Source organism: Buceros rhinoceros, unplaced genomic scaffold, assembly GCF_000710305.1.
Source record: "Buceros rhinoceros silvestris isolate BGI_N320 unplaced genomic scaffold, ASM71030v1 scaffold8095, whole genome shotgun sequence".
Lineage (NCBI taxonomy): Eukaryota > Metazoa > Chordata > Aves > Bucerotiformes > Bucerotidae > Buceros > Buceros rhinoceros.
Genome location: NW_010413394.1, coordinates 114,341 through 137,904, shown reverse-complemented (window position 1 = coordinate 137,904; position 23,564 = coordinate 114,341). Strand labels below are relative to the sequence as shown.

At 42.6% G+C, this 23,564-nt stretch overlaps 1 protein-coding gene across 1 annotated transcript in view; it reads left to right on the top strand.

The window, feature by feature from the left end:
* Positions 1-23,564, top strand: part of LOC104493939 (X-linked interleukin-1 receptor accessory protein-like 2) — a 150,322-nt gene that overhangs the window by 83,470 nt on the left and 43,288 nt on the right. Inside the window, exons 7-8 of the mRNA XM_010136706.1 lie at positions 8,246-8,432; positions 14,240-14,393. Of these exons, the coding sequence (XP_010135008.1) occupies positions 8,246-8,432; positions 14,240-14,393 (341 nt within the window). The remainder of the gene's footprint in view (positions 1-8,245; positions 8,433-14,239; positions 14,394-23,564) is intronic.

Sequence of the window (23,564 nt, the reverse complement as noted above, 5' to 3'; positions counted from 1 at the left end):
CCTGATCCCCCCGCCAATCCAGCTGTAACTGTAACATGTCCTAGACAGTGTTGCGTGTGTCCTGTGCATGGACAGACAAATGGAAGGTTTCCTGAGAAATCCATGATGCTGAAGTACAAGGTGACAGAACTGTAGGGAGTTCAGCTGGTATTTGGGAAGTGACCCTGGAGGATAATTTCTTTTCTGGCAAACACTTAAGGCACAGCCAGGAGAATTCAGCTGCAGGACTCAAACAACCCTCATTGACATGCTCGATTGCTCGTATGCCGACTGAGAGGGGTTTGCCTTTCCCTATTGCATCTACAAAACAGGACTTACATGCATGGAGAAGAATGTGCTCCACAGGTTTTATTTCCTGAGGCAAGAAAATCAGTGAGGTTTAGCAATGCAGAGAAGTCTCATGGGTATTCTGAACAAAACTGTGTCACACACTGTGTAATTTGGAAGAAATAAAGAAGGAATTGCTCAGTGGTCTCAGAAACAGGGTATTGCAAATACAGAATTATTGGAAGGGGATTTCTCAATACTTTCCTGGGAGCAGTTGTCCCCGTGCTGTAGATTTGTGTCATTTGTAATGGGGCTTTTCAGTAAGACACTATAATATAACAGTAATATCCAGAGTTCTAATAGAAAATTATTAGAAATAAATGAAATGGGCTCAGTCATTTGCAGCAGCAAACTTTAGGGCGAACTGCTGCCTTGTAGTTCTTAAAGGCAGGGAAGACATTTTCCTTGAGAGCAAACCCAGCCAAAATTACAAACCAAAATTACAGGATGTCTTCTGCTGGAACCAGCTGTGCTGCAGCTGACAGAGACCAGAGAATTCATGAACTTTGGTGTGGTGTGCTGAGGTAGCTTGGTGTTCTTTTGGCTTCTGCATTTCTTCTGTGTTATGTATTATATTTTCATAAATTAATTTCTAATTACTAACATTTTTTAAGACTCTGAAGGAAAATAAAGCCTGAACCAAGGAACGTTGTTTACCTGTGTGTTTCACCCTAAGTGCTAGGAGATTTCCTCTCTGTGCCCGAGCAGTCCCTGTTGGAATGACGGGCTGGTGATAGGTTTGTTTTTCAGTTGCTTCTGTCACGAAGCAGAGGTCAACAGGGCCAGGGCATGTGTGTGAAGGCATCCAGAAGAGAAATAGCTCCTCCTGACCGTTAATCGTGTGCAGATCAGACTGGTTGTCACTTACTGTTCTCAGAGGGACTTAAGAAACATGATATTGGAGATTATGGCTGAATTTCCGAATCACGGCTTTGCTGTTCTGTGCTGTATCACTGGCTGCACTAGGAACGTTGTGACCTTTTTGCGTCACATTTCCCTGGATGTTAGCTGAAGTTCAACTTTAATTTAAACTTAGATCTAAGCTTTGGTGAGAGAGACCCAACTGTGAGAAACTTTACCCAGATGCCAGATCCCAACATCTTTCTTCTCTGTCCCAGTAGCCAGGAAGCCTGAGAATTCCCTAGACAGGGCTGGACTCACAGTGAGGAGTACAGGTTTTGCTTTTAAGTGCCGCTGGTGAGAACTATATTCCTGACAGTTAACTTGAGGAGACATCTCTGGATATCTGGTTTTCAAGCTGTCATTAATGTCAGCCTTTTAAAATTACCTTTCAGTGCCTTTGCTCAGAAGTTGTTTCTTTTGAATAGCGCTGGTGTAGCCTTTCTTCATTCTAAAGCGGGGGCCTCTGGGACATCTAGTATGTTTTAGTCAAGCTCAGATTGTCGTCTTGTTTCTAGTGAGTCCTGTGTGGTGATTAAATCTTAGGAGAAAAGAAGTACAGAAAGAATAAAAATTCTTAAAGAGCGATGGGTTAGCTCAGCACAAATACTTTTTCTACTTGAAGGGAATGGGGCCTTGAATAGTACCTCTGTCTGGATTCACAATGCAGGTCTCTGTGGGAGGATCAAAGGAAGCAGAGATAATGCAGAGATACTGGATTTGTAACATCGTACTGTTACAGCACTTAATTTCTGAGATCATACTCCAGTGGCGGTGTTTTCTTTTACTAGTAGGATCTTGAAAACCGGTCAGACATTAAAGGAGAGGTAACATGGGATTAGGATTTCTCCTTATCATGCACAACAGTTGGTATTAGAGTTACAGTTAGAACAGCAACGAGCAAGGAAAATGCAAGATGGGAATGTTTGGAGTTGTGCCAAGGGCAGGTGCCCTACACACAAGCCGCACAACCACTGCACCTCTTGGCCTACAGTTGAGGGAGCAACCACAGCAGTGCCAGCCATCTGTTGAATTGTTCCTCTTCAGGCACTCCTCTCTCTCGGCAAATTGGTAAGAAGAAAAATCCAAAAACTTCGAAGGATCAGTGATTTGTAACCTCTGAGAGTGATTTAGACCATAAGCAGGAATTTGATCTTCTCTAGACAAAAGACCCCAAAAATGTAGCAGTGGTAGTCACTGAGAAATAAGCTAGCACTTGAATGGAACCTTGGCAGAGTAAGTGATATAAGTCATTTGGTTTCAGGAAAGATGTTACGTTTGTGTGGTCTGAAAAAAAAACAATGATAAAAAAGTACTCATTTTTCTTTAAGTGGACCATGAAACCATGACCTCATTGAGCTGAGCGAATCAAGCTCATATACCAATACCAGTTTTGCTTGGTAGCCATTGTATGAGGTGTAAAATTTAGACAGGAATAGATTGATTGACTTCTCAGGGAGAGGAAAGCCATCAAGTGCTCAGATATGTCTGAAAGCAGATAACGTGACAATACTCAAACCAGGACAATATTCTTGTGGATCTGTGATGCATCAACTGCTGTGGACCTTCAGGTGGGCAAAGACGGTGGTGTAGTTACTGCTTCGACTCAGAACGAGCAAACGTGAATGTAAGGGTTGACTTATACAGTCCTGCAATCAGTATTTCAGTGAGCCCATGAAAATGTAGTTAAACCAGCCAGTGTTCAGGTACAGTGGGAGAGATCCAAATCTGAGCACTGGTGTGAGAAATGCACTTCCCAGCTTTTGAATCTACTGCAATAGTCTTAGTTCTAAGACTGAAGTCTTAGAATGCAATAAAAACTCCAACATTTAATGAAAAATGAACTTGCAGGGGGAAAAAAATTACATATCTTCTTGTATAAATATGCAGTTCAGAGTCAGGGATTTTTTTCGGCCTCGTAGATATAAATACTCAAGCACTTTGCTGCCTCCGTCCTCTTTGTAAGAAAATTGATAAATGGGGGGCAAGGTTCTGTGCATACTAGAGACACTTGTTTTACTTGACTCTTTAAAAAAAATGCCCTCGCTTAGCAGAGACACAGATGCCAAAAAAGTTGTTTCCAAAGTTGAGAATATTTCCTCTAATTTGAATTCAGCCTTGATGATTTGTCTTGAATCCAAAACAAGATGGAAAATAATTCAGGGTTTGACACTTCAATTTCAAATGTCCTTCTTATCCATTTCTTTATATCCTCCCTTTTTCCCTCTTGTCCTTGCTTCGAAGTCAAGCCAAACTCACAATTTTGCTTGCTTTTGTCTTGAGACCTGTTAAACCCCCCTGGTTTTCCCTGTGGTTTTCTTTTGGATTCTAAGCTGGCTTCAGTTTGTGGTTCAGAGCCAGTTCCAGGTGGCCTGGGGATTACAAATGCCTTGCCAGCAGAACAAAGGAAACTGCTTTGTGAACTCGAGCAAAGCTAAACCCTTCTTCACATTTCCAGTCAAGAGAGTAGGCCCAGTTTGTAACTGGTCCCTTGAAACAGGGAATTACAGATCTTGGTTTCAGTGTGAAAACCTAAGACAATTTTTTTTCTTTGTACTACGGAATGATTATTCCTTTTCTTCCTTCTTCCTGTTCCCCGTATGACCACCTCCTATAGAAATGGGACCCGTTGGAAATGGACTCCCCTGGAAATGAATGGTTTGGAAACCTCTCAGAAAAAACAACTTATTTCCGTTCCTTGTGAAAGTGGTCTGTCTGCAGTCAGCCAGGTTCATTTGGGTTCTAATGGTCTTTAGATATGTACAACAATTCTTACGCAGCCTCACAACACCGAGATCACCACTGGAAGCCTGCCAGCATCTTCCTCATCCACCTGGAAGATGCTTCCTTTTTATTCCTTTCAGCCGCCACTTCTGACAGCAAAACACCCATTACCAGCTTTGCTGTTGTTCTCTCTTACTCTTCTTGTAGTCTAGCTTTTCTCACTGAATGTGGTCATATCACCTTTCCGGCCAGTCTGCTAACTGCTGGGAGCACTGACCTTCCCCACCAAGCTCCATGACCATGTACTGAAAACTCAAGCGGGTCCTCCTCTTTATAATTCTCGTTGGCCATCTGTTTAGCTTTTAGAAGAAGAAAAGCAGTAAATGCAGGATTCATGCTAGTCAGTCTTCACACCTTTGCCAAAAAAACCCCACCAACCACCATTGCTCTGAACAACTTCAGTACAGTTCATCTAGGAGAGTGCTTTTGGACAGAGAGTTCCTGAGGGACCTCTGTAGGTGAGATCCCACCACCTCAGTGACCTCGGTGGTGGCCAGCACCATAGTATTCCTGTCTGTTACCCAAGGGTTAAAACAATGCCATAGTTACCATCGACTGCTTTGTGATCTCCTGATTTCTCCCTTAAACTGTCACCTTCTAGAGAGCCCTGTTTGTTCTCCAGGCCCCACAAAGGAGAGAAGACAGCGCGTTCTCACGTACCAGTGAAACCAAATGCACTTTTTTCCGCAAATTACAGTTCAAGTTATAAGGGTAAAATGAACAGGTTCATCTGCTTCCCTCACAGAATGAACTTGGTGAATTCCATAGCAATCTTCTGGTTAAAACAAAGGGAACGTATCTTTTTAGGAAGCTCTGTCTCATAGCATCTGAGCTGACAGAAAAATAGTAGCCATGGGAGTCTCCAAGAAGACATCCCTCAGACCCATCACCTGCCCAGAGCACTGGAGTGATGAAATCCAAGCCATCCTGGGGAGCAGCTTGTCTAGCACAGGGAGGAATGGCTCATATCTTCTAGAAACCAGTTCCCAGATTTCTACCTCGTAATTGAGAAAAATTGTGAGGCTGATCAAACTGCATAACTGAAATACAAGTTAGCCCAGCCTGACTCGATGAAAGCAAGGCTGCGGCTTCATCCACTGGAATTCCTGCAGAAGTTGCCTTTTTCTGAATTACCAGCAGTAGTAGTAACGTGAGTAGCTGGTGAAGACGCATTCATCAAGCTTTCACATCTATTGCTGTTGGCTTAGTGAGGACTTTCTTCATCATGAACCTGAATAGATTTATTGTCTCGGTCATGGAGTGTGAACAAAAGTGATAGTACTCACCAGGCACTTAGTTTTCTCAATTCTACTCAATTCTAATTGTAACTAATGGAAAGAGTACTACATTTTTAGGTCATGGTTCCAGGAGGCATTTTAAATAGAAGTAGCCTGCAGCGCTGTTCAAAATACGGTCTAAATAATGCAAGATTGTTAGCAGAAAATACAGCACTATTAGACGACACCAAGTAATGGACAACTATGCAAAGCCGTTATTCTTGATTAGCCCAGATCACTATTACCGAGGGCCCGTGACCTTGTTTGCACTCAGTAATACTTGTGGTCGTTCAGGAAGGTTAAATAATCGTTACTGATTAATTGCCATTGATTATACCGAGTGGTTGTATCCATATTTTGTGGAGTTTCAGTGCTGTTTGCTTCCTACAAAAGGAAATAGTTTGGGGGAAAGCTGACTTATGTTCCCTCACTCTTGTCATCATCATGGTTTGGCTTCGCGGATGAAGATTTGGGAAGGGCTTTCCCCACGCTTACTGCAAGCGCGCTGATGGCTGAAAAGGCCAATGCGGGATAGGCAAGACCGGTTGCAAAGAACACACCAGAAAGTCTCCTTGGGTGGTACAGTCGAGGCACGGTTCTTTCTGCGCTGTCTTGTCTCTTTTGAAAAGCCCATCCAGAATGATGCGGTTTTTCAGGCCAGAGAAGTTTTGTCTCAGGTAAAATAGCATGTTTTGTGCAGTTTGCGAGGATGAGAATTCTTTATAGCCTCCCAACTGAAACGCATCATGGCAGCGTGCAAAGCAAGCCGTTCACTCCGATGTGGGGGACAGGGAAAGTCGCCACTGATTTTGTTACGTAAACGTACAGGTGGCATTTTGAAGAGAAGGGAGCAGGAAGGGGAAGTCGGGGGTTCTGCAGAAGATTGCCAGTTGATTTGCCTTGCAAATACCTGCTCGTGGCGCACCTTTGACAAGAAACCATTTGCCCAGCGTTTTGTCAGTGCTTGTTTAGCACGAAGCTTGGAGCCGTGATGAAGTGTCCCGGTAGACCTCTCTATTTTTTCCTAACTGCCAGCCCGCTTGACAGTGACATGTTGAAATGTTGCATAAGAAAAGATTTGTTACAGGGCATGTTGGGTTTTTTTTTTAATTAAAAACATAGTCGTGGGTCTAATTGGAGGGAGTAAGCAGCCAGTATCGGGAGTGTCAGGGTTTGACTGATGGATCACTTTCCAGGAGCACCGGGCCGTTTTTGTCTTCTGTGCCACCTTCTTGCCTTGGCTGAACCCGTTTGCAGCAGCTGTGATGGAAGAGGCAGCGGCAGAGACAACCCCTCCTGCAGCAGCTCCCCACAGCTCCCTTTGGTGGGAGTAGCCACCCAGCACGTCGGCTTCACTCCCGGCTTTTTTGCTTGTGGGGTGGTCAATTAAAATGACAAAATGATGCACGACGGGAGGAAGAGCCTCATTATATCGTCGCTTGAACTTTGTAGCTGGCTGTCACAGCTGGTGAAGGGCAGGGGCTGGCAGTCCGGGTGCAGCGATCCTCTGCGCAGTGCTTCACAGCAACACCAGGACAGACCCCGGCTGGGGCTTTTGTGTGGGGTGTCCGACAGCTCTGCTGAAGGGGCAGGTCTGGAGGAAGTGAATTTAACCCTGTTCTCACGATTGTGGGGTTGTGTCTATTCTACCCCATCATCAAGACAAAACAGGCGTAGCTCACAACCCGCTTGCCCGGGTTTAATCGCCAGGGTTCTCTGGCGATGGGGCAGACAAGGCTTCGAAGCACTAAGGATTGCGTTTTTCAGGGGTTTAAGGCCGGAGTATATCCGTGTAACCACCAGCTGGATGTGCTGGGTGTCTGTGCTGGGTGCCCGTGCTCTGGCAGAGGCTGCAGGACCCCTCTGCGGGGAGCTGAGGGGCTGCCCCCAGCCGGACACAGCCGGTTCCAGCCAGTTCCAGCCGGTTCCAGCGGCACCCCACAGGTCAGCGCTGAGCCCCTCAGCTGGGCTGGGGACAGGGCAGAACGCTGCTGGGCAGTGAGCGGTGAGGGGAGAAGAGTGAGGAACAGCCCTGGACACCGAGGGCCGGGCAGGAGGAGGGAGGAGGTGCCCCAGGCCCCCATCGGAGACTCCCCAGCGGCCATGGAGGGAGCCCGGGGAGCTGGTTTTCCTGACAGGAACTGCGGCCATGGAGGGACCATGCTGGAGCAGGGGAGGGTGTGAAGAGGAGACAGCAGGGAGGAGCGTGATGGACTGACCACAACCACCATTCCCCACCCCCTACACCACTGGGGGAGGGAGAGGTGGAGGAGTTAAAGAAGGAGGTGAGGGGAATGCATTCACCTTTTTGTCTTTCTCGCCATCCAATCCTATTTTAATTCGCAGTTAATTAAATTAATTTTTTCCAAGTTGAATCTGTTTTGCCTCAGACAGTAATTGGTAAGAGATCTTCCTGTCTTTATCTGAACCCGTGAGCTTTTTCATCTTACTGTCTCCTTCCCATCCTGTTGAGGGGGAGTGAGAGCCGCTGGGTGGACAGTTGGGAGCCAGTCCAGGTCAACCCACCACAACATCACATGCTGTAGGGTTTTACACGTAACCCTTCTTCTCAGATGTGTAGCACTGCGTACTGGGGTGAAGTCTCCTAAAGGTGGGAGAGAAGGAGTGCACGTGGCACACAGAGTAAATGGGACAGCATATCCTGACCAACGCTTGAGATGCCAAGGTTCCTGTGTTCATGGATTTGCAAGCTTGGAAGAGCTGCTCTGCTGGGTTGCAGAGCTTGTTAACAACATTTCTACAGCATGCATCATAGTAAATCAGGAAAGAGCCTTCACATTTTCTAGTAATTCGTCTGTGTTGGGAATGCGGTCAGTATTTGAATGTGTCACTGAAGTGCTTGTAAAGATGAGAGCTTATCAAAGAAACTTACTGTGCTGAAGCAAACATGGTAAAAAGGAGGTAGGATAAATGAAAACATCTTTCTGTCCCTGCAGAAACTCCACATATTGCATGAAGGTGTCCATGTCCTTGACGGTAGCTGAGAATGAGTCTGGGCTTTGCTACAACAGCAAGATCAGATATCTGGAAAAGTCAGAAGTCACGAAGAAAAAGACAATCTCCTGTCCTGATATTGAGGATTACAAAACAGGAAGTCAAGAGCCGGATGTAGTGTGGTACAAGGTAACTATTCTTGTCTTATTGCTATTGTACCGGAATTTAACAAAACTTCCCCTGTTTTTAGTCTGAAGCTTAGAGGTGGCCTATTCTGAGCCTGCAGTGGTTTGTGACTGGTCTGGAGGATGCTCTCCCAGTATTACAGGAGTAATTCTAAACTTCAGACAAAACTACCCAGCACAGTCATTGTCTAACAGAAATCAGAATCAGTGAGGATGTTCTGTGCGGTGCCACATTCCGAAATCACCGTGCCTCTTTAGCAGTTTCCATCTTGGGGGGATGTCTCCCTACCTGATACTGTAGTAGAAACACAGGGAGTCAACCTACAATGGAGCCAAAGGTGTATCAGCACTACCAGCTTCAGTACTGATACCCAATTAATTTTTATGAAGTCTGTGGATAATTTCACCAAGGCTTGTTAATTTTTACCAGAGTCTGCTGGGTAGTTTCACAGAGATGCATTTACTTTTCCTGAGGTTCATTGAGTAATTTTACTAAGGTCTGTTAATTTTAACTGAGGTCTGTTAAACACTTTTAACTACTAAGACAGGTAGCTCAGCCCAAGGCCTGTCAAGTATCACACACCATTTTCAGCAGCAGATGTGTAGCTCCCCAAGTAAACAAGAGAATGACTAAAATATGGGTTGACAGGTAGACATCAGGTACCAAGACCATAGCAAGGTCTGGAAATTTTACCTGCTGCCTGGACTTCAACCAAAGTCCGATATTTGAAAAACCCTTAGGTATGAGTTGCTGCAGGAAACAATGGAGAAGAATAAAATTGCTGAGAGTCAGAGAGAACAAGAAATGGTTGGGCAAGAGGAAGAGCTCAGTGGGGCCATGGAAAATAGAGCTTGGATTGTAGGGATAATGGTAGAATGAGTTTATGACAAACCCGATTCAGGTAGTGAAGACAGAAACACACAGACTAGTTAAATTCTGAATTTTGAGTGCTTAATTTGCCAACCTTAATAACATTCTTTAAAGATGGTTGTCTTGTGTGAAGTAAGTAATATGTGCGGAGCTGCAGATTTATTTCCTCCTTAGGAAGTTGGATCAGAAAAGAGCAATTATAAAAGTTGTCAGCTATTTCTATCTTTTACACATGTTCTCTCTTACAGTAACAAGACGTGTGCCATAACCCACTGTTAGTATAAACAGAGTTTTTCTTTCAGCAATTGAAGCTGTTTCTCTCAGCATATGGGTGGATATCTTCAGTGCTGCTTATGCATAAAATGTATTTATTCTCTTAAGTCTGAAATCTTGGAGGAAGTAGGGTACCAGAAAAAAGCCATTTCTTGCCCTATCTACCTGGGTATTACTGAACACCAGATCACTGAAGATCTCGTTCTTTTTCAAGAGCACACTGCAAAAATAGTCTGGCGGGAATAATCTTCACCTCTCATGGAGCAGAAATTGGTCTGAGGAAGATGCATGTACAACCCCACATCAACGATGCATTGTGCTAACCAAGAAAGGGAACAGAAGGGTCGTTGTTCCATATAGCCACGTGTGTTACCTGGGTCGCACACGCAGGTGTGACACCAGGCTGGAGTGTGACAGCTGACTGACAAGTCATCACTGTGGTGAAACTGAGCAGAGTTGATGAGGCTGGGTGATAACAGTGAGACAATCAAAGTTGACAAGCTTTAGTCTGGCTTGTTAATGAAAAGAGACATTAGTGGAAAAACCTGCTACATGTACCTCCTTATCCATAATTAACAAAAAGGTGCCTTCGGTTCAGTGCTTAGGCAATGCCTACGCTATCTGGACCTGAGTGGGGAAGCTCCGTAATGTGAAATGACAGCATTACTGTTACGCAGGAGGTATATATGTCAGGTTATCCCTTCAAACTTATTCCTGAAACAGGGTTTTGAAAAATATTCTAGCAGATATTGTGGTACTAACTGTTAAGAGAAGTTTGCCTATTCAAAAGAGCCTAAGTCCATTTTCTAGAAAACACATGATTAGTTGGATTTCAAAATAATATGATGAGTGCTGGGGCAAGCCCTACAAACCTCATTCTGAGACTTAATGTTAAGCTGTGTGAGGCAAAGTGTAACTAAAAGCAGGTCCCTTCACTCAAAGAGTAGCATAAAGTAGTATTTCACTTCAGGATCTGACTCACCTTCTGAAGAAGGCATCTGTTTCCAGTCACTGCACGCTCGATCCTCAAGTTTTTTCCCCTCTACCTTTGTGATTAAGTTTGACGCGTACATGACGGTATAATCAGCCACCTTCGTGTGTGAATCTGCTCCAGAGGCACTAGGGGCCAATCCCTTTTCTTTCTGCTTACATATTTAGAGAATTGCATCCAAGGGAAAGCGTAAGTTCTCCAAAGCAGAACAGCAGATAAATAAGTATGAGGAAGTCCTTGAGGTTCCTTCTTTATACATTTGGCTTATAAGAGAAATCCTGGGGTTCACAAAAACCTGCCAGTTCGCTGGTCGTCGGAGAGTTTGGACTTGTGACTGATGAAATACCATTAGACAGGACAGTATTGGTGCAAGTCCTCCATGTGCAGGACTCGGTCTGCCTTCCAGAAGGCTTCTCTATGTGGAGGGATTAATGAATCTTGAGTAAATAATTGCATCCATTTAACTGTAATTTAAACATGCTCTTAAAATAATTATGCCTGACTAGATCTCCACATGCACACTCAATAAGTAATAAAACATTTGTTATGAGGATTTGTTTTAACAGTAGTACGAACTTCACTTCTGGCTAGAACTGCGCTGCATGGACTATTTTTTTTTAAAGATTTCCACAATTAATGCCATTTATATAGACACAGCTCTGTTACACCCGTTAGAACTGTTTTCACAAGAGGCGCAAGGGTTTTTTTGAAATAAGTGTATGTGTGAAGACACGATTGAATGATTGGGATTTAACAGTAAGAGCAATTTCAACAAAAGATCAACTGGCAGAGGAAGAGGGTATATTACATCTCGAATGAGGAGTCTTAATCCATTTCCACCATGTCTTTTCTAGTACCGGGTTGAAGGAAGGGCTGTGGAAACAATCAAAATGTCAGGTGAAGGCCAGGTGGTTGTTATCTGCCCTACAAAAAGTAGTTACTGAGGTGCTGCCTCTTAAATTTCAAGGATGAGAAAAAGAAGCAGAATAGTGCACAGCTTAATTGGGGGGAGAAAGGAGAACAAAGCATTTAGGATGTCTAAGGAGAACATGCTAGAAAAAGAAACCTACAGATTGTTCTAGCAGGTGAACACGGTGCAAAAGCAGAGCAGAGCAATGAATTGGTTGAAGAGGCAACAGGCGTATCATTGAGCACTTGCCTTTTTGGAGAAATTATCTGACTTCTGACAGTAAAATCCAGATTTTTTCACAACATCAAGACTCAGATTTTTTTTGTTGTTGTGGATTTGTTTCCTGGCCATTTTTGTTGCTCAAAGTACAAATCATTATGATTTTCTACCTTCTCCCTTTTTTGCTTTTACTGGTGTGTATTGAACTAGTCTGTCAAAACCAGGGATAATAAAATGGGTGTTTTTAACACGTTTACAAAGCCCACATAGTCACTAGAAGAAAAATTAATTAGCTAGAAGTTTGGAAGGAAAGGCTTATAAGTAATTTTTAGTATGAAGTGTTTAAAGTAGATACAAAAAGAAATAATTAGGAAATTAGTGGTGCAACTCCAGCAGAACAGTTCTTCTCTGTAAAAGCACGATATCTCACGAAGTCATTACTCTCTGTAGTAGTAAGGGTGTCGCCCTTCTTGTTACAGACATGTGGTATATAAAAATATAAAATGCATGAAAATGTATCTTCGACCTCTTTGCTCCCGTACTTTTTAAAATAAAATAGAGAATATGAAACCAGTAATATATGACAGGGTCTTTCAGAGCTGCACTGGAAGGGTGCGTGTCTGAAACACGCCTACTTTGTGTATTCTGGGAATTGTATTCCTTCTAAATTCGGATTGAATAGAACTGAATCATATTCTCTGCCCAGCATTCAGATTTAGTTACTCCAAGTAGGTGTTTGATGTAGCTTAAATAGGACTAAAAAATAGAATGCGAATCAGAAAGGATTTAACGGCTTTTTTGGGCTCAGCTCTGTGTCCTGCATGCGTCTCAGTGATGTCAGTGCATTTTATAATGAGAATAAGCTCTGACTCTTAGCACAGCAGGTAGGATCTGGATTCTGATCATCCTCTGTCATCGGTGTTAAATAAAGTTCACATGCAAGTCAAGATTACACTTTCCTTACAACCATACTTTGGAAACAGAAAGATAACCGGAACACTGTTACCTTCAGTCGTATCACACCATTTCAGAATCCAAAATCTGACCATATTGTAACTACATTTGTCCTGCAAGGGATAGGGTTAAATGCTTCAGTGTTCCGTTTACAAATGCAATGCCAGAAGCTCTCAGTCCCATCTTTTTATTTCTTTACTACGATCCTTTAATTTGGAATCTAACATTGTGGATTTGGACTGTCTGTGGAGTCCCACAAAAAAATTATATTTGTATCATTCGGATCTCTCACTGTCATCCAATACATTTGCATGTCAGTGTTTCATTGTCTGGTTGTTTTCTTAAAGGAAAGCATTGTTCTGTTTTGGTTGCTCCATTTCTGATGCTGCTGTTGCAGACAAGCAGAAAATGGGGCATAGGTCTGGGCCATTTACAGGAATCCCTGAAGCTGCTGAGCCTGAGGTAACTGATGCGAGGTTGTCCCTTGCAGTCTGAGAGCTTATTCCGTGTTGCCACCTGAGAGAGGGAATAGAGGCGCAATAAAGGTACTCACACCCCGTGTTGCTTTGTGTGCTCTGAGTACAGAATTAGCCAGAGCCTCCAGGACTGTCGGCAGTACTGAGAGTACTGAGTGTTTTAGAGAAGTGAGAAAAGTGTAATTGTGTTTGTAGGCAGAACAGGCTTGATGTTAAAGTGATTAGAGACAATAAATATATAATCTTAAGGCACTGTTTTAAAGAGACAATGATCAGATTGTGCCTGAGCTTTTAGTTCAGGGCATCCCAAGAGGTGTTCAGTCATGAGTACCGTTAGGTGGAAGATGACTGATGTGGCCACAAGGATTTGGTATGTTAGGAATGGGAGAGCCTCTTCTTGCACTGTATCACACAGTATACAGAAGGACTCAAATGCTGGTCCAATAGGACCACAGTTCATAGTGATGAACTGAAATCTGCCAAAGAGCAGCTAAGCTTTGCCTGGCGAAGAGAGTGACAGTTGCAAGCCATCAGTACCATGTACTCCATCAGAGAACACACATGAGGGTGATGCCACAAGAGCCCAGTGACAGGAAAAGGCTGAATCAAAGAGCATCGGGGCCAGAGAAGCCAGTGAGGAAACCAGGCTTCCTGAATTCTCTTGCTCATAAAACTGCTGCTGTTCTCCCTGTTTTCTTCTGTCAGTAAATGGTTCCAGCCCGAGACTGTGTCTAAAGTTTGTCTTCAGGTTAACTTATAACAGACGTTGTCCTTACTCCCTACAGACAGAGATGCAATTTAATGGTGCCTCCTAAAGCAGAGGTCTTGGCAGCTGTTTATCATTAAAAAGAGAAGATACTTAACCATTGCTTTGGGGCACCACGTATTCAACATGGCCCATGTGATACAGTGGGCATTACTGAACCTTAAAAACATTTCTATCTCCAACTTAATTCCAGATTCAAATGTCTGTGCTTTCTAAAATTGTATTTGAATTTGAATTGCAAAGTATATTGAGATGGTTGTTTACTTATGTATAATACTGAAAATCTGATCCGGCAACATTGTCTTATGTCATACACACTGGGTAATTTTGGCAATGGATTTTTTCCTGCAGGAATGTAAGCCAAAAATGTGGAGAAGCGTTGTAATTCAGAAGGGAAATACTCTCTTAATACAAGAGGTCCAGGAAGAAGATGGAGGAAATTATACCTGTGAACTCAAGTTTGAAGGCAAGCTTATACGACGAACAGTTGAATTGAAGGTTACTGGTAAGAATCTCTGTACTATGCCAATAGAAAAAAAATGAAGCTCTGAAATAATAAGTGGTTTTCATGTCAGTGAATCTGTTTGATAGAAGTAAGACTGAACCAAATCCCAATAGCCGAGTCCCAGACTAGGGGGAATTTGTATCAAGACCTTATAAAATTCCACAGAAGACTACCTCTACCTTTTGCTCCATAGAAAACCTGGAAATGCTGGTGTCCTGGTTTGAGTTAGAACAGAACGGATTCTGTTCACTGATTTCACTTCTCAGCTCAGTCTCTCCCAAGTCACTGCACTGTCTGAAGGTAACGGCATGTTTTTGCAGACAGTGTCTGCTCTAGCAGTGACAGCGCTTGGTGTTTACAGTCACTACCAGGGACTGGGATGCAGAAAGGCTCTTGCTTATACTTGCTCCTGTGCAAAATTTGAAGGTGCAGGAGCCAGAAGCACCATTTTAACTGGCTGTTGGAAAGGGTAATCACAAGAGGTAATGATATGCCAGACTACTGCAGCAGCTTTACTAAAGATGTGATTGTACAAGGCGGCCTGGCCAAAGTTAATTGCAGATGAGAGAGCAGTGGTGGACTAGGTGAAGAATGACTGTATTTGGTATTCATAGGAGTGTGGCTTAAGCATTTGTTTCAAGTAGAATCTAGTAGGTGAGACTTTTGATGAGGGGCAAAGCCCTGCTCTTATCAGTTAGTTATCCAGCAAATATTTAAGCGATCTTGCAGTGAAGTCATTAGAGCTGTTAGAAGTACTGCCTTAACTCCCCGTGCCAGAATGTCAGGGCTGTTGCCTGACTGGCTGTGGCTGTGCAAGGGAGCTGCGAGGACAGCTTCTGCCAGTCCTCGGGCACTGCTTTCCTCAGATCCAGTCGTGCCTTCTCACTTTCGCAGACCCAAATAGAAAAGCTCAGTGGCTCAGTTAGAAGTAGAAGGGGAGTTCATGCTCTGTTTCTTCTCTCTGTGGCTAAGTCATGATATTCGCTAGTACGAGGTAATTTGGAAGGAAAAATCTCTGGAGTCGTAGATAGAAGATGAAAGCCATCACTGTAATGCCTGGCCACAGTAAGAAAGGCAAAGAGATCTGAGTTGTACTGGTAGATGAGCAAAGCAAAACCTGAACAGGTAAAATGGCATTTGTAGGAAGGGGTGGTTGGACTAAACGTGGAGTGCTGTGCTGGCTGGGGATGTTATCTGATGGCTTCGGTGGTTCAGGTATGGGCAAGTGTGACTAAGATGGTAAAAAGCTTCAGAGGCTATAGCTCTTTGGGGTTGTTAGGAAAAGGCTTCCAGCCTGGAATATATGGGGAAAATATTTTGACACAAAGTATTTATAGAGACAAACCCCTGAGCTACAATACAGCACTAATGAGCAGTGCCTAAATTTTGGTGTTTGGGTGCATTTAACAAGAAGAGGTTGTCAACAAAACAGCTTTTTCATCGCTAGTTCTTCGTGGGTTTCTTGTATTATGCAGACAGATGTGAAACAAGTCTTGTCAGCCTTTTTTGCTGAAGAAACACAACAGCATTATCTCTTAGCAAGTAATGTGTAACCCTTCAGTCTATGTAAAAAAATTATAGGAATATATATATTTACCTTTTCACTCTGCCTGTTGTGGACAAACAAGTGAGATTAGCAAGTGTGATCCAGGGTTCTAAAGCCTAAAAATGTAACAGAAACTCAGTTTTTAATTAGATAATAAAGTGGAGTGCACCCACGTAGAAAAAATGAACATAATAAAATAAAGTTACAGATAACTAACAGTATCAGAATTTATTACTTTTTAATAAAATTACAGATATTCAGGAATATCAGAAATCATAATCATTCAAATTAGTGTTGCTGAATGCCAGTGTTTACTGAAGAATAATTATACTTTTCAGATAAAATGAAAAACCTAAACATAAAAAGTCGTGTTGGTTTTGAAAGGCAATTTAAGCCACCTGCTGTTTTCTCCAGCCCTACCAACCACTCCACTCTGTCTAGTACGTAGCAATGTTTCAATAGCTTTGAGGATGAAAAGGTGCAATTGAGAAAAATACCTGCTATGTTTACCTGCAGCTTCAGCACTCTTTTTTGCTTTTCAAGGGCTGGTCTGTAAGGAAACAGGCTTAGAAGATGTAAGCAGATGTATGTTGGAGGCTGGGGAAAAGGTGATCCCCCACCCCGAGGAAGGAGCAAACCTGCTCCAAAGGGGTGGCCTAGGGTTCCTCTGGCAGATGGGGCTGTCTTGAAGGGATGTGCATTTCCATGGACAGCTCTGCAAGTGGGAGAGATTGTCTTGTTCTTTCTGTTCCCCGTGAAAAGAAGTGATGTGTGAACTTGTGCTGGTGAATTATTTTCCAGTTTGACAGCAGAAGGTGGCCATCTGACTGACCTCTGAAACTGCTGGTGGTAGATTGGAGTGACATGCAGGAATTACTGCACCACTCTGTCCAGCAACACTGTCCTCCAAGTTTTCTTGAACTTCTGCTCCATCATATTCTTCATAGGCTGCTAAAATGCCTGGTTCTTCCTAAAAGTCATTTATGCAGCACTATTTGTTTTGATCGTCATAAATGACAAATTATTCCACATGGTTACATGAATCAAATGATTCTGCCTGAATTCACTCCTTGCTCATAGTTTTTCAATTAAATTCCTTCAAACCTCATTACATCGCACACTTTCCAAATTACAGCTGCTGGTGGTGCTAGATTTTGTTTGTGTTCTTTGGACCCCTTTATTAGCACGAGCAGTTGACGGTGATTTGCGATTGTTAAGCCAGGGGGGTGAATTTGGTTTAAAAATGCAGAGGGTTAATCATGCTCTCCAGCAGCTCTAGGGACATACAGTGGCAAGCCACCGCAGAATAAGTGAGGATGTGAGCTGGAAGGACATCCACCATTTGGTGGTAGTTGCTTTCCTGCACGTCTGTAAGCCTCAGTAAGCTGGGTGTGCTATTTTACACCATTGGTAATGGAGTCTAGTGGCGTATTGACAGGGATCAGTACAAATGTACACCTGCAGTGATCGGTAAGTGCCCTACGCCTTATCAGTTTACAGTAGATAAAGTATTGGCAACGGAATCATACAAAAGGCGTGTTGACTGACAGCATTTTTGGCTGTTAACAATTTCTGGAACAATCACACCAGAAAGCGTTAAGATAAATTAAAAACTTACTTGAATTGAACTGAAATCATGTCTTTTGGAACTCAGACTCTATTACAAAGGATTTGCTATTATAACATAAAATACAAGAATTGCTATTTGCTTTAAAACCTGAAAACGTTTAATTATGATTCTATCCCAACAGCATTGTATTTTGGCACAAGCAGTTTAGTAATTCGCAGTGAATTTATGAAATGCTTCAATACTGCATAGTTACTTATCCAGAAAACCAGCTGAGCTCTGAAATTTGGTAGTTATCACTGAGGTCTGAATATCGTTGTGTAGATGGGAACTAGATAGACATAAAAGCAGGGTCAGTGTAAGACACAGGTTAAAAGCACAGGTGGCTAAGGAATAAAAGCCAAGGAATAAAACCAAGGAATATTCAGCAGGGTTTTCTGCAGCAGGAGGTGCTCTACTAAGGACATGCCTGTTGCAAAAACCTCTGGGCTGTGGGGATCCCTAAGCTAGCTCTAAAGGAGCTTTTCATGAGAGCTGGTCAACATGTTTGAATGCTTTTGGAACCTAAAATAGCTCTGACATCTCTGCTTGGCATTGTGCTCCACCAGGTCCCGGTGCAGGCTGGACGTTCTCTCACCCTCCCATTATTCCTTCATAGTCCAAGCTCCAAAGCCTTTTCGTTGGGGGTGGGATGGAATAGCTGTTGTTACCACCATTTTCTGATCAAATAAGGCATGTCAATTAGAGCACTGTGTGAAAATAACATTAATTCCCGTTTACGTAATTTTAACATCAAAGATGATAATGCAACATTTTGTATTGCTTTTTCTGTTTTGTCCAATTACTTCTTTTTTGTGAGGTGAGAGATTTTAGTTTGGTTTGTGGGTGTACAATTTTTAATAATATATATAGCTACTAATGTATATTACTAGAATCTTTCAGTGTTCCTGAAATAGTATGTTTTAATAGTTCCTATGAAAGTATCTTTTGGAGTTGATGATGTAAAAAAAAAAACAACGCCTTGTATTTCATGGGAGTCTTCACCAAATGCAGACTCTAGTTCCTGGCAGCAATAAATAGCTGACCAAATCCATGGGACCTTGGAGTTGCTTGGAGTGCAGGGCTATTTTCATTGCTGATTTTCACCAGTGCATCTGGTAAGAGCTGCTAGCTCTCCTCTCTCTTGGTCGCCTTTGTTTTCAAACCTGGGTTAGGGTGCCTGATGTCTCAAATAAAGCAGAAAACATTCCAAGGGAAACCTAAAGCAGCTGTGCATTTTCCTGGAGGAACAGGCTGAAGAGCTCTCCAAGGTAAGACGGGGTGGTGGTCTGGTGGGAGTTAGCCTGGCCTTCAGGGTTTGCTCCTCCTTGCATATTCGCTTGGCCAGTGCTGACGGGGATGGGAAGTGTTTGCTGTATTTGGAACCATTTCCCTTTTCCTGGAAACAGCTGCTCCTTCTAGAGAGCTCTTTTTTTAGCTTCACATCTCCAAATGAAAATTTTCCCCTCTTTAGAGTTCACCAGAATTGTTTCAACATCTAAAGCCGCGTTGAAGCTGCCAGCAGCTGTTTGGACCCAGGGACGTGCTTTTCCTTCTTTCCCTTCTCTCCTGGCTTGGCAGCATTAGCCCTTCTTGCCCTGCCACGAGCAATGTTCTGTTCACTCTCAGTGCTTGGCAAGCCTCTCCTCTTCTGACATATGGCCTAGGGGGCCTGTCCCACATCATATCCCATGCGAGTGCTCCAGCTCGAGCTTGCTCCAGCCAAAGGCCCAACTTATGCTCCCTGTAATTTCATGGGGAGCTGCTGGAGTGCGGTTGGAAAACATTGGCACTCTCTACTTGAGAGCTCAGTTTTGTATCTAACAAGCTGTTTTTATCCGCAAGCCGTAACTCCCTCCCATACTTAGAAATACGGGCAGCAAATCACTCTGCAAAATGCTTCTGCAGTAAGGGGGTGATAGATGTTTGCACCCTGTTTCCGTAGCTGATGTGGAGTTGTATCTCATGCCCTGGCCTCAGGAGGAGAAGGGGGCTCATACTGTGGCTTCCTGACATCTGCCTGTGAGCTGCATTGGGCTCTAGGTTTCCTTCTCTAATAGGTAAGATACAACTACTAACCAACCAGAGCTGTGGAGCTCGAATTAAAGTGTGCGTTTGCAGAGTTTCATCAAACATAGCATAAGCAGTAAGGGTGGATAATAAGCTGGTAAGATTTTCACAGTGACTTACTTTGCCTGGTTAATTCTTGCTGTTAGTACATGCCATTACCAAAGACTGTATTTGTAGTGATCGAGGCAGCAAGGTCGTCTTTCCTCTGGAAAACACCTTCTCACATTTTTTGTAACAGATCTTTTACCAATATGTGAGTCCAAGAGAGAATAAATGAAAAAAATCTAGAGAAAACTATTGTTGGGTGGAAAATATTTACAAGAACAAAAGGCGAAGAGAAAAGCAGCTTGTTTCTGACTACAGATCTACTAACTGTGAAAAGGAGATACTTTGTTAATGCAGAAGAGAAATCTTAAAGTGAACAAGTTAAATCTGCAGAAATTCTGTACTTCTGGGAGGGACACTACAGATTGTCTGGGAACAGAAAATCCTTCCTGTTCCCTTCTAATGTTGACATGTTAAAATACATAACATTTACTTCATGTCTGAAGTGACATTTTCTGCTGCTATAACCTACACATTTCCATAGCAAAACTTCATTTTTTCTCTCTGTTTGCAGTATCTTGACAGAGCCAGGGAATCTCTTTTTCATTAAATGCAAAGGATAGAGAAAAACCAGCCCAAATTAAGTTTTTTACTGAGAGTTCCAAACTTTAAAAGATCTTTAGTAGGAGATACTGTTCTTAGCATTTCCTTTGCTGCGTTTTCATATAAATGATGCATTGCATCTTCCAGTATTTTGATTTTCTAAAGGAAACTTGTCTTTTTGTGACAGAAACCAAGCTAGAAATGGGTTAAGTGCTGACAAATACAGTACAAAAAGACCAGGAAATGAATTTCACAGCTGGGTTCTCAAACCATTGCTGAAATAACCGTCTATTTAAAGCTACATATAGGAAGTGCCAAAAAATTAGAGTTTTCTTTTGATATATTTTGTGATTTGTATTAATTTTTTGCAAGGTCTTTGTTTTGTAAATATTAGGTTTCTGTTTCTTACAGTAAAGTATTGATCTTAAACCTGTAATTCAGATTCTGAGTTGTTACATGTCTGGCCAGCAGCATCCCGTTAAGTGCTGTAGACAGCCAAGCACATTTCTGTGGTCTAAGCACACTTGATAGCACTAATTTCTGTAGGGACTTTAATCTTTCTAGCTACCTCAGGCAAACCCTGTGTGCTCCAAAAGAGAAATGCGGCCATTTGCTTTTGACCACATTTGGAAAATAGAGCAATTTCTCTGACTCTTTCAGCATGTCCTTGTTCAACCACGCAAAAACCCCAGATTTATCATCTGCAGCAACGTCTGTGTCTGCAAAGACTCAACAGGAAAATCCAGTCCGGGGTGAGGTATCAATACAGTGCAGGTGCCCATTCACCTGGAAGAAGCAACAAAGCCATGTTCTGTCTTTTAACATCTCCCTTTCACCTGACACCCAGCAAGGTCCTGATAAATTGACCCAGCTCTGCTGGTTTTAAGGGCACCTCATCAAAGTCAGTAAGCTGAGGATCTGGACAGTGTCTGAAGGATGCACGTGGCCATTCGTGGTTGCTGTGAGAACTGTATCACTGTTGAAGTGACAACGCAATACATCCACAAGGGTAAAAGCTCCTTCATTTTCGGTCCCTCGTATGATCCAGATTGATGACTCTCCCACTCACCAGAGTGACCTGTTAATACAGGGCTCATGAAAAACGAGTTTGGAAGATAAACATTACATATTAGCTCCGTGTTTCTGGGAGAAAGCACAAGTTCTAAGGGCAGTGAGAAATGTAGCAATATGCTGCAGTCTATGAATTATATATAGTATCAGTACTCTTGGCGCTTTACTTACAGCTTCACAAACTGCCTTCCTAGATCATGAACGTGCAAAGTAATTAGAATGGCTAATAGCGTTAGTTTTTTATTGACCTGTGATGCCCCCTAGTTCTCTGTCATATCCTTGAACATGATCTAGGGTTTTTTTCTTCAACCTTATATCAGCAGTTTGCTGTTTGTAATGTTGATTATTTGGTATTGTCTAATTTATTGATGTGGACAGCCAAGGCTTCCACACTTGTTATGGGTTGCTCATTTATCCAATGATCTGTCATTGTGCACAGCAACTGTAGCTTGCTGAATCACTTAATATATACTGTAAATGTCAGATATGAGCTCCCACTTTAAGAATTGCCTTTTATTCTGGGAGCTGCTGAGCCACATTCTCTAAGTGCGTTGTGCTTTCAGTAGTGGAGGTGATTTAGGGTAAATGATAGGATTGTGGGGGTTTTGCCCACAACAGTGAGGTAAAGCACAGCCACTGAAATAAACCTGTACATTTTCATTTCCCATGTAGAAGGATTTCCCTCATCATGAAGCTGCAGGCTGGATGCTCACTCTTCTTAATTAATAATAGATGGGCAGATAGATGCACAGACGTGGAGTAACACTGCCCCTGAAACCATTTTGCTAATGGTAAAATAGATACACGAGTGAGCAGATTGCGTTAGCTAGTAAAAATGCAGCCTTCCCACCCTCCCAGAGAAATGCCGCAAATCCTGAGTAATGTTTTATCTCATAGGAAAAATGTGAGAATAGGAAGGAATGACTATCTAGTTCCTTTGAAATGACTGGAGAAGTTGTAATAGGTGAACGGGAGTACCTTCAGCTGGGGATTAGGGTTATGTTTTCTCACCACTGTGATGACGCCTTTCAGAGGTGGTTGGTGCTGCAGAGCACTAGTATCTGAGATCAAGAGTTCTGCTGTGGAAGGAATAGTGCTCACAGCTGAATTGTCAGCATTATTTCTTGCTGCACTTATGTGATCCTCAAAGGTGCCTTATTCAAGTGCCTGTTTGGCCTGACCCTGTTTAGCTTATGAGATCTGACAGTAGTAGTATTGCTCCAGGCTCTGATGTTACTCTTATGAAGTTCACCAGAAGACCGAAGCTAATAACTTACTGATGTTTGTTCTGTGCCTTGCAATTTTTAAGTTCAAAGGGCATACAAAAATGTGGTTGGTGTGTTAAGTACTCTGTCTGTCTTTAATACCATGGAGGAGCAAGGAATATATATTCTTAATTTTAATCAGGACCAACTAAGCTATTTTTTGTCTCTGATAGTATCGATTGACCTCTTGTAAGCAGGAGAAAAATAAGTGTTCAACTAAATTGGTATTTAGATGTTTATGGCTCCAGTCTATTTCAAAGGGATAGGTAGCTACTACGTTACACTAGATTTTCATGTACTGACTTATTTACTGTATGTGTTGAGTGGTTTTTGCAATGCAAGCATGTTTCAGTAAATAAAATCAATTTGCAGCCAATGGGAAGGGAACAGTAAGTGATTTAACTTGGTCCTTTTTTTTGGCTTAAAATGAAAAGCTCTCAAAAGTATTGTTTGTGACAAGCCCTATGGGCTAAAGAACTCTGAGGAAGTGCAGGAAGTATAAAGCACAGAACTGCAAACTAAAGTTGTTTAACAGTAAAATTAATAAACAATATAGTTGTGAATTTGTAAGGCAGTTTGGGGGATTTTATTTTTGATTTCTGCTTTTTCTCCACCTTCCAAACGTGAGTAATTCTATTACCCATTATCCACTGCTCTAGCATCGCAAGTAGAATTGTGTATTTCAGAAGTAAACCCTGAGTTTTGTTTCAGCTGGAGCTCATGATATGGGGGAGGGGTTAATGTGACCCATCATACTCTGAAGATAAGGAGTGGAAATTATACATATTAGTTTAATGTAGAGGATATTGACTGGAAAGAATTAAAGATGGTTCCTTTTCATTAAGTTGTGGGAGGGTCAGAGCAATGGCTTTCAGCACCTCTGAGATTTCTGGCTCTCTGCCACCATATCAATATTCCCCTTCAGCCCAGACCTCATTGTAATGTTTAGAATGGTACCTGTTTTT